This window comes from Lycorma delicatula, chromosome 3 (assembly GCF_047948215.1).
Source record: "Lycorma delicatula isolate Av1 chromosome 3, ASM4794821v1, whole genome shotgun sequence".
Taxonomy (NCBI): domain Eukaryota; kingdom Metazoa; phylum Arthropoda; class Insecta; order Hemiptera; family Fulgoridae; genus Lycorma; species Lycorma delicatula.
In genome coordinates, this window is record NC_134457.1 from 123,254,912 (window position 1) to 123,273,724 (window position 18,813).

At 30.8% G+C, this 18,813-nt stretch overlaps 1 protein-coding gene across 4 annotated transcripts in view; it reads right to left on the reverse strand.

Moving 5' to 3' along the window:
- Positions 1-18,813, reverse strand: part of LOC142321954 (mitochondrial import inner membrane translocase subunit Tim22) — a 58,254-nt gene that overhangs the window by 19,609 nt on the left and 19,832 nt on the right. Inside the window, exons 3-5 of one of the 4 annotated variants that reach the window (XM_075360505.1) lie at positions 18,236-18,308; positions 13,778-13,905; positions 6,084-6,350 (exon numbers count right to left, since the gene is read on the reverse strand). In XM_075360505.1, the coding sequence (XP_075216620.1) occupies positions 13,826-13,905; positions 18,236-18,308 (153 nt within the window). In that variant the 3' untranslated portion in view covers positions 6,084-6,350; positions 13,778-13,825. Of the gene's footprint in view, positions 1-6,083; positions 6,351-13,777; positions 13,906-18,235; positions 18,309-18,813 lie in introns of those variants that run through there. The other 3 variants (XM_075360506.1, XR_012755747.1, XR_012755748.1) reach the window with 3 other exon arrangements.

Here is an 18,813-nt window from a genome sequence, read left to right on the forward strand (position 1 = left end):
TAAAATTAGTGATGCAAAAATTAAAGAAGGAATATTTGTGGGTCCACAAACACAGTCATTAATGCATGTTGAAAAGTTTGAGGAACTATTGAATCCACCGGAGAAAGCAGCTTGGCAAGCATTTAAAAATGTTACTCAGAGTTTGGGAAATCGAAAGGTGGAAAATTACTGTGATATTGTCAATGATCTTATAAAAATTTGGGTTGTAATATGTCCTTAAAAATACACTTCCTGTACTTGCACCTAGATTTCTTCCCAGAAAATCTTGGAACAATGAACGATGAGCACAGGGAACACTTTCATTAGGAGATTTCAGCTATGGAAAAGAGGTACTAAAGCAAATGGAATCCTAATATGCTGGCCGATTATTGTTGGACCATCAAGAGGGATGCTCCACAGACAAAATATAGCAGAAAATCCTCATTTCTTATTTTCTAGGCGAGTCAAATGTTTGAATATTGTGTAGTTAAGAATGTAGAAAGTATTAAAATGTTTGAAATTATAAATGTCTGTCTCTCAGAAACCTTGCATGATGGGTAAAACCGACATCATATTTGAATTCAGGAGAAAAAATACTATCAGAATCACATATTTTTCTTTGTGAGACAAAAAAGAATTATTTTTTGTTCCCCAGTGATTATTAAATAATAGTTAAGTTTTATAGTCATTAAATAATTATTACATAATGATACTAAACAACTTTCAATTCTTGAATATTATCAGTAGATAAAATATGTTAACAACAAAACCTTTTTACTAACACACAAATTAGTGTGACAAGTCGTCTGCCAGATTCCCTCTACATAGTTAACTTATATCTTGTGCTTATAATCTTTATATAATACTAAACAAAAGAAATTATCATTATCTTTCAAATAATCTATTATTATATTACATTACAGTAAATGTGTTCTGTACAACTAATGAAGTTTTATCATACTTAGTCCTCCCTGTACCTCAACAATGTTACACTGTCAATCGGTCTCCCTTTTTATTTTTTCAGATATAAAAATAAAATGGAAGTAAGAGTGGAAGTCAAAGTGCTTTTAATTTCATCTGCTTGTCTATTTATTTTCAAATGAACTCCAACTCATCAAAATTAAACTACATTCATAAACCCACTCCTCCATAGATACACTCTTACACCAATTCAATCATACCCCCAAAAATAATTGTTTCTTAGGTAAATACCAGGTTACATACACACACACACACACACACATATATATTTATTTGCACACAAAAGCCTATAATTTATCTTTAGCATATATTTAGATTAAAATTATTGCATAAATACAAATTAATTCCAGCAAGTATTTTATAATTTTTTTTTTAAATTAATTTTATTTAATAAACGAATTCAATAAGCATACAGTTTAATAATTAAACTCCACAACTAACCAGTTTTGATATTTTCTTGCTTCCCGGATGTATCCCACCAGTGTTATCCAGTTATTACCATTCAATAATCAGTTACTTCATCTGTACTCAACATATAACAATCAAATCATTTTCTTCTTTCATTTAACACTGGACAAATACCTATAAAATGCTCAATACCCTATATCACTCCAAAGTTGCATCATAATGCACACTGGCGCCTGTTTCCTTCCCTATTAGGTTAGTTATTTAGATCAAGTAGCCCACACTGCATTCTAAATATGTACTCAAACATAGATACTCATCAATGCCTTATCATACTCATTTGATATATGTCTCATCGCCAAGATTCAATCTGCCAACAAACACACTTCCACCTAACTCATTATGTAGGTCATTTAAAAACAAAACTGTCTTAGGTCATTAAAAGTTTCAAATTCAAACATTAAACCCTCATTGCACAATACCTCCAATTTTTAAGCTTACATAATTCTTTTATAACTGTAATAAATTTATAAGAAAATCCCAAGTTACATAATTTATGAAAAAGCGCCTCTCTGTTAACTTTATCAAAAGCCGCCTGCAAACCAACAAACAAACTATACAGCTTGGCCCCTCTCTTTTTCAGTTTTAAATTTATAATGCTTCTCAAATTGAAAACATTATCATTTGTAGAATATCCCTTATGGAATCCTGCTTGGACAATATATCCTGCTTACTCAATATTTGATTATTATGCACCCAATTATCTAATCCACTTGTAAGAACCCTGTAAACAATTTAACTAATGAATTCATAAAGCTTATTGCCCTATAATTTCCCACATCTGATACACCCTCTTTCTTATAGAGAGGAAAAAGAGTGTAGTATTGATCCACAATCAAATAGATTAAAATATTTTGTAATCAATTCAAAATATTCCATTGGGCTTATTTAAAAAATTCAAACAGGATTCTATCATCCCCAGTGCCTTATTAATTTTTTATTTTTTTTAAATACTTCTTTTATCTCATTTAAAGAGTTTTCACAATCTAACAAATCATCGCAACAGTATGGCACTGCATAGCTTATTGGATCACAGGTCCTAATTCACGTTCAAGAGTTTTTTGGCAATGCACCACCCAGTTCTCAGGCTTTATTTGTGAGTCATACTTAAAACTTGTTGATTTAAATTTTCTAACACTTTCCCAAATATTTCCACTATCTCTTATTACCCTAAGGTCACAGATAATTTTATCATAATATTCTAATTTTTTACACGAGCATAAAGACTTATAGTTTTTAACAGCAGATAAATATTCCTTTCACAACCCATTAAAATTATTTTTTTAATACAAATTAAGTAGCTATAACCCTTATAAACTGCCAAATCACAGACTAAACTCTATAAGAAACAGCTTCGTTAATTTCCTGAGGGAGTTCTACCACAAGTAATGATCTATTATGTAACTCTGCCTGATAAATAGATTTCTTCTACCTTCATCCATGTTAATTTTGGAGAAGCGGTAAAGTTTTACCCGTTTCTTTACCCAGTGCCAAGCATAACTCCAATTCTAACGGCATATGGTCTGAAAAGAACTGTAATCCAATTCTAAATGACTTAATAATTTTAAAGCATCAAATGCCACACAACAATAATCTATTATGAGCCCCAGGACCCTATATATGACTACTTCCCTTTTTCATCTCCAGCTACAGGGCCATTAATTATAACTAAATTACTGTCATCAAACAATTCCAGTAAACATCTTGCCCCACAATTAAGTACCCTATCCTTTGACAACCTTAATTCGGATACATAACTGTTCAACAATTGTCAGGTAGACGCTGTACATTAGCCATCCTCCCATTCAGGTCTCCAACCAAAATAAATTTTTTATGACCATAATCGTCAAAAAACAAACGCAATCTTAAAAAATCATGTTCCCGTACATTGGCATTTCCCCCAAATAAATACACAAACAGAATAAAGTAAACATTATCACTTACACATAATTATATCAAATTCCTATCCCCAATTGTAACATATTCCAAAAATGATGTTAGCATGGTTTTATACTCTATAACAATTCCCTCTTTGCTCTACCAAAAACAGAATGGCATACTGCTGGCTCCCTGCATAATACATATTCTTTATTTATTTAACCATCCTCTCTTCATTAAAAGTTTCCATTAGGCAAAAAATATTACATTGTTTTATATAATTAAAAAAGGCAGAACAATTAACTTGCAGACTGGGAGCGTTAAAATAAAAGATAACTAGGAAACGTCTGGCAAATGAACCTTCCTCAGCTGCTCTTGTTTTCCTTCTGGTTTGCCATCCTCGCTTGCAGGTAGGTTAAGGCTTGCTTCAACATCCTCAACAATACTTGAAAACCATCTTCACCACTGACCATCAGTTTTTCATCTTCCCAAGTAAACATTCCCTTGACTATGAGCTTTTCTTGAATCACCAAAACTTTCCTATCCATTGTGATCCTTTTAATTTATTTTTTTATTGCAAAAAGTCTTGTATGCATTTTTTTAGTGTCAATACAAAAATCTCATTGAACAAAAATATTCATTCCCTTTAAGACACAGAAATATTTTATGTTAAACTCACACAAAGTTTATGTCTTTATTGTCTGGTGTATGAGCAATTAATGGGGCTCTTTTTATTTTTCCCCAGTGGATGAGTCCTATTAACCTACATTTCATTATACATACTTAACATATTTACACAAAAACTTTTTATTACTTCCAACGCATTGTCTTTATCCTCATAATTCAGTCCCTTAAAGATTAAATTGTTTCTACAGCTTCTGTTTTCAAGCTCATTTAACCTATACACAATTGCTTGTTTTGTGCTTTAACATGGAATCACTTGAGTTAGATAAAATCTAACACAGGCTACTTTCTGTAATAAAAATTTTATTACATTAAGTGTGAACCTTAAACTTCGTCATTGCCTCAGCAGGGCATTTTTATGCAAGTGTTGATGCTGGATGTTGTTGTGGGGGACCAGTGGATGTATGGTGGGGTCCTGAAGGTCAGGAGTGGAGTGTGTATAGTCTGTTAGTTGGAATCTAACACGTGAGTGATCAGGTCAGTCTACTTGTTAGAAAATATCTAACATGAGTAATTACGTACAAGTTTTATAATTTGTGACATAGTTTTATTATTTATTTATATTTATTTTATTGAGTATTTTGGAATCTGATAGTTTGGTTGTCCCATAAGAATAATGAAGCAGGACAATGACTTTTGTATTCTGGCATGGTTGGAAGAGGATGAGTCCACACATGGTGAGACTGGTGATGAAGCAGAAGTTGCTGTTGAGTTACAAGCAGAAGTTTTTTCTGCACAAATGCTGAGCCTGAACATCAGGAAAAAACATTCATGAAAATCAGTTTGGCTTTTATTGATATTTGATGGGGATCTATTCTCAAAACATATATAATATTTATGACTAATGTGAGATAAACTGCTGTTCCTATTCAAAAGCTGGTGGTCTGACTTCAAAAATAAACAATATTTTTGTCTAAGGTTTGATAAACTGCTTTTCATACTCAATAGCTGGTGGTGGATAGTTGGATAAAATAACTATAATATTAAAAAATTCATGCAAATAATTCCTCTCCTTTGGAAAATTTCAGCCTGAAAATTAAGGGAAAATCAAGTGACCTAATGCAATTCAGACCATGTTGGTTGGTAGTACTGATAGTACACATATATATGGTAATATATGATATATTATAGATATATATACATATTATCTTTTTCACTACTTCATTTAATATTTATTTTAAAAAAATGATAAAATAAATACATAAGAAATTAAACAATACCAATTTGGTAAATTTAATTTTTGAAGTCTGTGGCAGAATTAGCAAAGTATGAACTAGAACCAATATGTTTAGTTATGAAAACCTGAAATTAAATAATTATTCTAAAATTTTAGAATAAGAAAAAAATCATAAAAGATTTTATGAAATACATCTTCCTACATGCCTTTTAAATATTAACAATTCTCAACTAACCAACTCTTGTTTAACTATTTTCAGCAATCTCATTCTATTGTTAAATTAATTACTTATTGTTATGATACAGAAGTCAGACCTCTAATTAACAGAATAACATAGGGACAGCCATAATGTTGAGCAATATAATAATAGTATTATAATTATTATTAGTGTAAATCTTGTGCTTTTATATTTAATTTCTTCTAACTCTTCCACATATATTTCAACTGACCCACCTTTCTTGGAACATTCTTCTTACCAATGACACTCACTTCACATCCTACACAAATCCTACTCAATTTTTCTTAGGTTTTCTAAGAAAGCCCACAACCGCATAAGTACAGAGGAAATGTGGAGAAAAAGACTAATTCTTCTTAAAAATCTATGTATAAAAACTGAGCCCTAGATGGTAATAAACAATATGACATATTCCTAGTGTTACAGAAGACAACTAGTTAATGGAGTAATGAGCAGATAAGAAGTCTCAAGGTACAACATTAATATTCTCTCAATGGGAAAATACCCTAAAAGAAAATCTGCAAGCTTAATGAGGGAGAAAGGATAAATTTCTACAATCAAGGCTAACCTTCAGAACACTTGTAATGTGGCCAGGGTATTAGGAAAATGTTGGAAAACATAAAAATGTAACCTCAAATAGGAACAGAGATACCGGTAAAAAAGATGGTAATAAAAGTTCCAATATACTATAAAAACTTTTATTTTACAAAAAATATGTTATATATACTGTTAGACTAAAGGTACATATTAATTTATAATTTACAACTACAATAAAATAATTACAATGTATTTACAATTGAGAAATAAATATCTCATATAGTTTCCTTTTGATTAACAAACACATTCCACTCTTTTGCAGACAACAATGTTGCAAATGTAGAATTTCACAAGTTTTACAGTATTTTGTAATGTTTCACTGGTAGTTTATTGCATCAGATGAAACATCTGCTCCTTTAAAAATTAAAAAAAAACAAAACAATAGTTAAAATGTTACCAAATAATAATAACCAAGTACACAACTCACTGCTGTAATTTTACTGTTAGTCACATTTTTTCATTACACGATTAAATTCAACATCTTTCCTTCTCTTGTGTGACATGATTCTATAAAAATGAAAAGTTTGAACTTATATAATGAATTTTAGAGAAATTGGTTAAGTGATTAGCTTAGTGGCTTAAACATCATCTGGTCTCAGTTTGAATTACAAGGGGCTGGTACTCATTCATCTACTACTTCATCCACCTCAACCCTTGTTATAATATACACAGCATGTCCAAGTTCATTAAAAAAAAGTGATTACAAAATATTATAAAAAGCCATCTGATGTGTTTACGTCAGAAAACTTTCAGTTATTGTAAATCAGAGTTTGTAAGTCTGTTGAATTCTTAAGCTGATTCCTTTTGCAAGAAATTGTACTAAAAAAGGAGTTTTTTAGTACAAATTTAATTTAAAGATTTTCATTACTTAATTACAAGTAAATAATAAACCTTTATGTTCATGATTTCTCAATGAGTTCATTCATTTAATTTAAGCTATCACTATCATTTCTGTGCTTTGCTACCATTATTTAAAATAACTTTTTGGAGGTTTCTGGAAAATTATGATTACAATGGGTAAATGATTTTGTGAAGCTTCTATATTTTATGGAATTGAATAAAGAAGACACTGCATTAGGAATAAAGTAATATAAAATAACCACAGTTCTGATGTTATAATTTACATTTAAGTAGAAAGAACTGTGGAAAACGATAAGAACCAGAAAGAACTACGCAAGCACAGTCATTAAAGTTATCATCAAACTAAACATCATTGTAATTTTTCAATTTTGAAAACAGAAGAGCAGATTCTGTAATGATCAAACATAAACTTAAAAGTAACAAATGTTCAATTCAAAAAATTACTGCTTAATTTTGATAAGCTCTTAAAAAAACTTCTTCATCTTGAATAACTGAAATCTTCTGTAAGTATAGAAAAATTATGCTGACATGGGGCAGCTTTGTACAGTCACCACTCAACTTTATATTGTGACCTACCTGTGGAACATGAAAAGATAAAACCGAAATATCCATTTCTAGAGCTACTGTTAGCTAATTTTAAAAGCACTTAAGATTATAAAGCACTATGATCAGTTTAATTTTTAATATATTTATAATTTGTTACTGAAAATCTCAAGCCTGAACTCACTAAGTTCTTTCCATCAAATAACTAAATTATAAAGAGGCTGTAGTTTAGCCACTGCTTTATACAGTCAATTACATTTGTGTTGTAAATTCCAGAATTTACCATCAGATGGAAACACGACAAAAGTGCTTGTTTGCATTGTGGTTAGTTTTTTTCACAGACAATGGGAACAATAGAATGGTTAAGATCAATGAGAGAACTCTATACCAGTCAAAAACAAAATTCAGATCTCTCTACTGTGTTCAAGAATTATTCTCAGTTACAACAATATCATCAGATATTTTCACTTTTGCCAACTTTGCTCATACATTTTAACTTAATCAACAAGTTTCTAGAGTACTGGTGATAGCATACCACCCTGAAACATTCCTTTAACGGATAAAATTTCTACTTTAAATCCAAACTGATTAGTTTCAACAACTTTACCAAAATGCATTGATTTCATTCATATAGGTAGTATCAAGACTGCAACTGAGCTGCTCAGAAGAGGGTTTTGAAGATGATAGACCCCCCTAAGCAAGAAGGAAATCCTAAAGTTATTTCCTTGAAAGAAATCGCTTTTCAATTTGCTTCCTCATGACACACTGTATCAAAAGTTTTTTCCAGATCATTATGATTATTGATTACAGTTTAAGAGTTTTAAACTTATTATAGTTAAACTCTTATTACTAAATAAGAGTTTGGTGGGGAATTAGAAGTCAGTGTGGGGGTATCAGTACAAGTGAAAATGGAATTCTCAGTAAAACTAAATCACACCAAAAATATAAAACAATTTCTCTTCTTAGGTATTACATCTCTAACTTTTGTAAGAGAGAAATTTAACAAATTCTTTTACGGTTCTTCAAACCAAGCACGCACTTTAATCATTGCTGATAAACCACTGCATTTATTTCTAGGCGATACATAAGAAATTAAAACTTTTACCCTAAATATGAAAAGAAACTAACATCAAATTTATATAAAGCAAATTCCTGTCACTATTGTAAAATACCTATTCCTATAGGTAGGTATTGTAAAATAGGTCTTCCAAATTTAATTAACAAATCTTTCACTACTTGAATAGTTCCTCCTTACCTTTAAAACTTCTAGCCTTGTTTAAGTATACCTTATCACCAAAACTGATAGTTAAAATTTAATTTTTAATTAAGAATACCCTCTACATAATGTTGGTTCTTAATCAAGATGTTAAAACACGGGATTTTGCAGGAAAGCATCCTCAGTTTTTCTACTGTTTATTATTTATTAATGAGTCTCAGTATATCAGACAATCCATATTACCTACTCCCCTGGGACATTACATATCTACATCTAAAAATACTTACTACACAGAATTAGAAAAGTCTACATTAGCAATTTAAAAAATTGTTTACTGGATGAGTAATAGCTATCCTCTTGAAACACGGACAAACCTTTAGCAATGTGCTTCTCAAGTATAAGTAATAGCTAATTGTGTGGATAATGTTGATGTAAGTGATAATAGTATTTCTTTTCCCATTGTATGAAAGTTTGGAGAACCTTCTTATCTATAATAAATTTTCATAGTACAATCAAACTGAACCCAACCCGGTGGGTTCAGTTTGATTGTCCGTTGTCGACGTAAGCGAAAGTACTGAAGTACCATATCGTTTCCCGCCCCAGACGTGTTCGTAGGTGTTATTGCACTGACGTGGGATTGGAATTGTCTAGGGCATTCTTTCTCTCACCCACCAGGTTGGTCTAGTGGTTAACGCGTCTTCCCAAATCAGCTGATTTGGAAGTCGAGAGTTACAGTGTTCAAGTCCTAGTAAAGCCAGATATTTTTACATGGATTTGAATACTAGATCGTGGATACCGGTGTTCTTTGGTGGTTGGGTTTCAATTAACCACACATCTCAGGAATGGTCGAACTGAGAATGTACAAAGACTACACTTCATTTACACTCATACATATCATCCTCATTCATCCTCTGAAGAATTATCTAAATGGTAGTTACCGGAGGCTAAACAGAAAAAAGAGAGAGAGAGGACAATCAAACTGATCTTAATCTGCAAAAAGATAAAACCATAATATTATTTTACTTTGAAGAACCATAATAAAATTCAACCATGTCATCAATGAAAAGTATTTATGATACCTTCATTTATTTCCATCTATATAATATTACATCTTGAAAATTTTCAAAAAGTAAGTTTTGGATTCAAAAGTAGGCTGCCCCATCATTATTTCAAAACTACAAATACAAATGCTGAGAGATTAGTAAATTAAATGCGCTAAATTTACATTTACAAATACTCTAAACAACAAAAGGAGAAAATAAATCAAATGCTCTCTATTAAATCAGACAACACAATAAAAAAAACCTTATTATCAATCCTTTGGAACTTTTAATAAATAACAGATATATTTAAAAAAATGTCTCTTTAATTTATTTAAAATTATATGATTTTCCTTTATAGAGCCAATATAACTCTAAAATGAAGAAGAAAACTTATGGACGGCAAAGAGGACACAGCAATAAAAAATAAATCAATGATGGTATAAAATGTCAATTGCCTACAAAAATCACACGATAAAAGAATGAGACAAAGTTAAAAATTAGAACTAAAGTAAACATAAAAAAATTCTACAAGTAATGAAGCAAGAATAAGTAAATTTACCCAAGCTGAAGGAATAAAAAACCACTACAGAAATAAAATGAAGTTCAGACAGCAGTACAAAGACTTTAAAAACTCAACTTTTCACTTTGGTCACATAAGCCAGAGTACCAAATCATTCATGCTACTTCAAATTTTTACTTGAATATCAAATTAAACAGACAATCAAGAATGTGAAAAACCATTACACAGTAATTGTCTGAGAACCTCATAAGTTTAAAGATAAAATAAAGATAAAGATATAATTTCTTCACGGCAGCTGTTTCACAAGCTGTTGAGCATAATAACACAGCATTTTTAACGATCTAAGTAATAGCTGATAACAGTCAATCATTCAATTTGTCATTCAATTAACTAATCTCCTACTTTTCAATCATTCACACTTCATAAAATATATGTAATAATAGATTAAATGATCCTTGAAAGTAACTGGCAGCAGGTCTCACTGTCGAGGCTGTATTGGCTCTATCTAGTGACTCTGTGACTAAGAGTCTACAGAAACTTGCACACATATTGTGGCTACTGATATGAAATATGAATGCCCATAATTATAGGATATAAAATTAATACACCAATCATTAAAGCACACTTATAAGCTTGCAGTATTTATATCAGATATTACTAAATCATTCTAATATTTTGAGAATGAATGGTAGGAAGGTAACTTACAATGCTTCGGGATTCATTAATTATCCTACAAGATTTTATGTTAAATACTTTATATTAAGGCTTTTCTTCAAGAAGTCAAGGAATATTTTAGTTATAGCAAAATATCCTAAAAAAATTCTGATTATTGAAAAACATGTTAAATGAGATTTGCCCAGTGCTTCAGTAGTTTAATCAACAAAAAAATCTACATCATACTGTATCAATACAGACATAGAATAACCTAAGGCAAAAACAATTAATTGTAATATCTAAAAACTAAAAAAAGGTCTGTTTTAAACAAACTGTTGTAAAACAATTTAAACTACTGACTGCTTCTTGGAAGGTTCTATCTAATGTGAAACAAGAATTACAAAATATTTCTAAGAAGAGGACAATATATCAGCATAATGGTAAAAAAATCCTTTTCGGCATGCTGGAAGGCGGAGGTAGATTTCATCAGTGCTAAGAAGGAGGATAAAAAATATTTCCACCTTAAAGTTAAGAAAAACCTCAAATTTATTAATACGACAATGGTTGCATGTGAAAAAATTTTCACAAGTTTAGCATACGACAAGCCCCATCTTCTTACAATTCCAGCAATATTTTGGTCATTCCTTGCCGTAAGAGTTTGTCACATCAAAAATTGTTTCAGACAAAAGTTTAAGGTAATGTTTAGAGGACTAATGACCACTTTAAACTGATTTGATACTGTGCCTATTAAGGGAGATATGATATTTTTTGTCTTTGAAAACCCATTTTTCCACCCCCTGGGCCAATGGTTGGTGATATCAAAAAACTTTACTTGTATAAGTTTTAGGCTCTTATCCAAAGAATAGTAGGAACTTTAAACAAATTCAATATTTTACTTAATAGGAAAGTTATAGCGATATTTTGTTTTTTTGAAAAATTTCCATCCCATGGTCCGATTTTGCCCATTAACGAACTCGATCAAGATTTTGGATCGTTATATTTTATGTATCAATTTGAAAGTGATTGGCGCAAAATTAAGGCAGTTATTGTGTCCACAAGAAAGTGAAATATATATATATAAATTGTATACATAAACTTCTGAACTGATGTTGGAGTCTGGGGGATGTGAAATGTGAAGATATGTCAAAATTTTCAGGAAGTTAAATCATAGTACCCATTACAATAGGTAGCTTTCTTATGAAATCTACCTAATTAAGTAACACATCACAAAAAAGTAAATAAGGAATGTACATACATCTACACAATGTGCTGCAGACAACCATCAGAAACAAAATTCACCTGTATAACTCTCATTTAAGACCAAATAAGCACTAGAAAAATGAACAGAAGAGAAATAATTTTAAAAATGAAGTTAATTTGATAGAGGTCAAAATTTTTTTTTAAATGTTGCATCCCCACAAGGTTAGGTAATTTGCAGAACTTGTATAGTAAAATAATCCTAATATCCATTTAATATGATATTTAATAACCAATTAATCCAATTTTAACATTAAACAAGTTTTATCATATCAGTTAATTCAACTGACCACCAATAATCAACATTCTTGCTCCTACATTTACTATTTTGAGTTAAATTAATGCACGAGTTTTTTACAAACAATTTCATCCACCTCATCTTCCTTGTCAATATACACATATACAAGGTTCATTCAAATATTAACTGGACTTTTGCCATGCGGATTGAGGAAGAGCAGTGAATGTGGTGGGGGTACTCCAAGTAGTTAGTTTGATATGTGTGGAAGGGTGCAAATGCCAGGCACGCCTGTAGGTCATGTTACCACATCAGTAGCAGAATGTACAAGCAAGATATACCATTGTCCATTGTGTAATGAATTATAATCAGATTTCTTGCTAATAAAGGTGTCAAATCCTCTGAAATTTGACCTGACTCCAGCCAAAGTTCAGAGATGCTGTCAAAAAGTCAAGTGATTGTTTGGGCCAAAAAATTTTGAAGTGAAATTAATGGAGTGGAGAATGAAATTCATTAATTTCATCCACAAACCAACATCAATGATGACAATATTCATCAGGCAGTTTGTGAAAGGTGATTGCTGCATAACTGTTGCTGAAATTGCATCAGAGGTGGTTATAAGTGTTGTTGGAAGTGTGAATATAATAATGTTAGACACTCTTGGATACAGCAAAGTATTGGTGAGGTTGGTTCCATGTCTTCTCACTGAAGCACACAGAAATTTCCTGATAAACTTCTATCAGAGGCTCAAAAAATCCCTCTTCTTCTTTCGCTGAGAAAGAAAAAGAGGGATTTTTAGACCATATTGTGACCTGCCGTGAAATGTGGGTCCACCACTACACTCCAGAAAGCAAGAAAACAAGTAAAAAGTGGGGAAGGGCACTGATCAAGACCAATTAACGCTTGTCAGTTGAAAAAGTTCTGACAACTGTGTTTTGAGACTCAAAAGGTGTGTTGCTGATTCATTTTCTGCCATGACCAAAGGATGTTAAGTGCAGCATAACATAAGGTTATGCTACATAAGGCCAGTTGTTGGATAACATAAGGGCTGCTTATCGCAACAAACAATGCTGGCAACCAATATGCACACATCCTCCTTCATGAAAACACATACCTGTATATAGCAACTGAAACTCGCTAAAATTCATTGGACACCTCTTCAACACCCACCCCACAGTCCAGATTTATCATCGTGTGATTTCCACATGTTTGGTTTGCTGAAAGAAGCTTTAGGAGGGGAACGATGTGAAGATGATGCTGTAGTGTAGCATAATGTGTGCAACTGGTTGTTGGGACAGCCATATTTTTTATCTGACGAGGGGAAAAGGAAGCTAACACTTAATTCGACAGCAAAACTGAGATATAGCATGAAATATTACTTCAGATTCAGATTGTTGCAAAGATAGCCTCAAATAAATAAAATAGTAATTCTAAGATAAAAATTTAACTCACCAGATTTATCAGTTGTCCAAAGGTAGACTTTTTAAATTACCTAAATCTTTACATATGCATGTAGTAATCTATTAGAGTAGAGAAAGCTGCAAAACCTGCTGCTCCAAATATTCCTCCTTTAATACCAGCTATAAAAGAAATCATAAAAATATGCAATTTTAAACAAGGATACTCATATAGTACAAAAAATCTTTTATCACCACTTAGTACAAATACTTATGGATCTAATACGTACATTACAATTTTTTTTCAAAACAGGAATACAACAGCCATTTCTAAAACAGCTGTTATAAAATAAATAAATAAATAGTTTATATATATATATATATATACACAATAGGGTCTCCCTTAATAGAGTCTCTCTTAACAGAGATCTCTCACAATCGGCAGCTGTATCTTAGCCTTTCATCTGGTGGTTGCTAGTTCAAATCCCGCTCAGGCTTGGCATCTTTTCACTATGCTACAGATAATTCATTAAATCCATAATCAGCCTCAGGCATAAAAAATCTGAAGTACAATAAAACTAAAAAAAAATTAACCAAGGTGCCGTTTATTCCAGCTTCAAATTTTATTATAACCTATTACTGAAGATAATTCACTGTACATAACTAATACTGCATAGGAACCAGTATTGCATATTTACAATGCATGGCAGTAAAAACAGAACAATAAATTCTCTTTAGTTTCTGTTACCCAAAGAGAAATTAAAGGGAATGATTTCATGTTTCATGAAACATATTTTTGTTTTGGTTTACATGTAAAGATCGGTCTATTTTTTGTAAGTGTGTATAAGCTGCATTGTAGTACAGTGTAGTAGCTGTAGTTGTGCTGTTTACTTGTATATACTATATAGTAGTTATTGTGTATCGACGGCTAATTGTAGTAAAGATATTGCTAATACAAAACATTAACAGGTGGTAGAGTCAATAAACAAAAAATTAGAAGCAATTAAAAGACTAAATGCTAGAAAATCGATTAAAACAACTGATTGAATCTGGTGTCGGAGAAACAACTGTCGGCGATTAGAAACTGAACAAAAAAAAATTTAAGAATATTGTTCAAAATGTTTTTAAATAAACGATCTATGCTGAAGAAGCCTATCCAGGATGCTTTAGATGATGCTGTTTCCTTGTGGTTCAGGCAACAGAGAACCTTTGGGCTACCAGATATGGACCCTACTCTGCAAGAAAAAACTATTCAACCTAACAAAAAACTGAATGGTCCAGATACATTTTCTGCTAGTAAAGGCTGACTGGAGAAATTTAGAAATTGTCATGGCAGTTAGCTATATCAGGGGAAAAATTATCTGCTGATACTGACAACGCTGCTAATTTTATCAAAAAATTTTCTGCTTTTTTTCAGTCAGAAAATCTGCAGCCAGAACAAGTATATAATGCAGATGAGACAGGATTAAATTTTAGAATGCAGCCATCAAAAACACTAGCATCAAGGGAAAAAGCTTTTGCACCCAGCTTTAAAATTAGTAAGGAGTGAATAACTGTCTTGTCTGCAGTAACGCTAGTGGTTACAACAAAGTACTTCTTTTCTTGTGATCAGCAAAGCTGCTAAAGCTGGATTAAAAGATTTAAAATTATATTCATTGCCAATTAAGTATGTTAATCAAAAATCGGCATGGATGAGTGCAAACATTTTTGAGAATCGGTTTAGCCATAGTTTCACAATTTTTTTCCACCAATGTGACACCCATTTGTCAACCTATGGGTCAGGGTGTCATAGCAGTAACAAAAAAACATTATAAACGAAAGATGTTACCTCATATTCTAGCATCAGAGCTTCAAGTTTGTCTGCATTAAAGGCACTGATCATAAAATAAGCAATTTACAAGTTGGCAGAATCACGGAATCAAACAACAATCAATAAATCATTTACAAAAATATGGCCAGAAATTTGACAGGTTTACAATCAGACAATTTTGTGAACTATGCCATCGAATGAGGAGTTTTGAGAAAATATACCGGGATGTGAAAATGTAAAGGAAAAGGAAGTACAAGACTGGTTTGGATTCAAAGGAACTAAGATTTAAAATTTATGAAATTTTAAATTATCATCATCAAATATGATTCTGAAATGATGATGAAATTGTGAAAGTTGTGACAGAAGAGGTTAATGAAATCTCCAGTGACGAAGGCAAACCAATTGATGAAAATGAAAAAATTAGCTACAATGAAGGGACTGTATTTCTCATAAAAGCACTCCAGTATTTAAAACACTGAAATGATGTTCCTTTCCTTGACTTAACGGAAGTACAAAACTGGAATGTTCATGCTGCTATGGACCATGTTGTTGAGACAGGAGAAGGTCTTTCATTTAAAAATCAAACTAAGTTTATGTGATTCGATGCAAGAGTGATTAGTGACTATTGAATTTATTATAATAAATACAGTAAAATAAAATAAAGAATAATGATAATCATTTTTAATTTGTCGCTTACTCTACTACCAATTCGATATTACTTGTTGGTTTGTTGTTTGAATTCAAGAATGAAACTTAAGGTCTCTGTTAAACGTGGATTCAGTTATCTGAGTATCTTAATATTTGTCTTATATATATATATATATATAAATAACATATTGAACACAGCATCATTAGTGTACATTCTTAACAAATATTTCAGATAACATTCCACTCTATCACCCTAAGGTCTCTCATATTTCCAGCATTCTAGCTGAAATTTCTCTCAAGCCACTAGAACAGATAATAGAAAGTACTTGAGAAAACAAATGCTAAGAATAATATAATATAGCTGAAAAAATAAAAGACCATCAATTGCGACTGTTGAAATACCACAAATAAAACATTATCACATAGAGTAAAATAACACCACGTCATTTCACTTATTCCTTTATTATATTTTACTAGATTATTGGCCAATGATTTTGGTATGAAATTTACACTGATATGTAAAAGTAAATCTTCCACAACTACAAGGTAATGTAATGCTTTTATATTATATCATTCATCAGCCCACCTAAATTGTTTCTACTCTACTATTACTAAAGTCAAAACAAAATAAATATGAATTTTTCTTAAATAAGATAAAATGTAACCATATATATATATATATATATGTACTCAAGAGATTGATCTAAACAAGAAATGTATAAATTTTATTATATCTCAAATTCTCATCATTTGGAACTATGATTAAAAAATTACACTATAAATTCTTATTAAAAGATTACCACAACAATCTCTTAAATGGATATAATCACACACAATGAAGAAACTAAAACAAGAATACATAACATTAACACATACAACAATAAGAAAGCAAACAGAAATCTATGTTGTAAAATGATAAACAGACAAATCACACAGAGGAATATGCTCACAAAATAAACAGTATTCCAGGAAAACATACAAACAGAACTCCTTTAATCGTAGAATGTTCTAGTGCGCAAAAAGAATACAGCTTCAAAAAATAATAAGTAAAAGCATACCACACTAATATACATAGGCACGCATACAGCAATTGTTTTATGGAAGATATCAATTACGCATTAACATAAACAAAGTATAAGTTCTAAATTCCTAAAAATTTTAATTTCCCTAACAGCAATCTTATATTTTTATATATATATATATATATATATATGTTTGTCCATATGCATTCCTACACCATTCATCCGATGGCAATGAAATGTTCGTGAGTTGTGTGCATACCTGTGAAGGTTGCTGAATTAGTTTGGATCAGCTAGGTGGTGCTGGAATAGATATATTTCGAAAAATCCTATTTATGGTCCAACTTGGCTCACATTCAGAAAATGTATTAGTTACGTAAAAGGAAATATTTTTACAAAAAATGGACAACTAGGTGGCACTGGGGTAGAGATATTTCAAAAAATTGTATTTATGGTTCAACTTGGCTCATAATCAGAATATATATTATGTATTTATGGTCCAATTTGGTTTATATTCAGAATAGATATTAGTTACGTGAAAAGAAATATTTTTGCTAAAAAAGGGAAGAACAGAAAAAGGGGAAGAGGTGAAGATTGGATGAGGGAAAAAAGGAAAGGTTAAATTTTATGATGTTCAGTTTTTTCATGTTTTATCACACTTTCATTTGTGTTCGAATAATCTCTCTCTCTCTCTCTCTATCTGTATATATATATACTCAAATCTATCAATAGCAAAGCATTGCCGGGTCAGCTAGTAACAATATAAATTCAGAAATACTTATTAATACAATAGACAAACACCACTCAAATCAAAGAATTGTTTGACCACATTCAAATAATGTGTTTCCTAATCAAATAAACCAACAGCTATCAATAATGAAACAACAGTAATACAAACTGATAAAAGCTAATATTTCATATTCTTAAATTATTTATATTGAAGAATATTACTAATAATCATTTTACAAAATGATTATTAAGCATAATGAAATGTACAATCTTTTTGTGTAACAAGTATTCTTCATTGATTATTTACCTCTAAGACCTATAAGGCCTCCTGTAAATCCACCAGCATATGTACCATTTTTCCAGTCACTTTTTGCCCTATACTGTAAAAAGAAACACTCACATGTATACATTATAATATTTACTGATTAAATATATATCCACAACAATATACGATAGATACATATATACATAATTATATATATATATATACCATTCATCTAAATGATGTTGCGGGGTCCTTCAAAAGGGAAGTGTTTGACTTGTCAAAAAAAAAAAGAAATAAAAAAACACCTTAATAACATGTATTTATTACAGTGGTGCATCCACTGAAAATCTAAATTCAATTTTACATTTCGTTTAAAGGCATTTTATATGTGAAATTAATTTAAAAAAAACTATTTTAAGTATAACACTAAAAAAAAAATTTTTGTAATCTAAATGTTAAAAACCCCTACAATTTATCAATAATCAAATAATAAAGAAAACAAAAATGAACACATTAAAACTTACAGTGAACAATTCAAACAAAGCTAAAAAAAAAACCTAAATAATAATTACATCCAATTCATATGGAAATTAACAATAAAAATGGAATCAATATTTTTG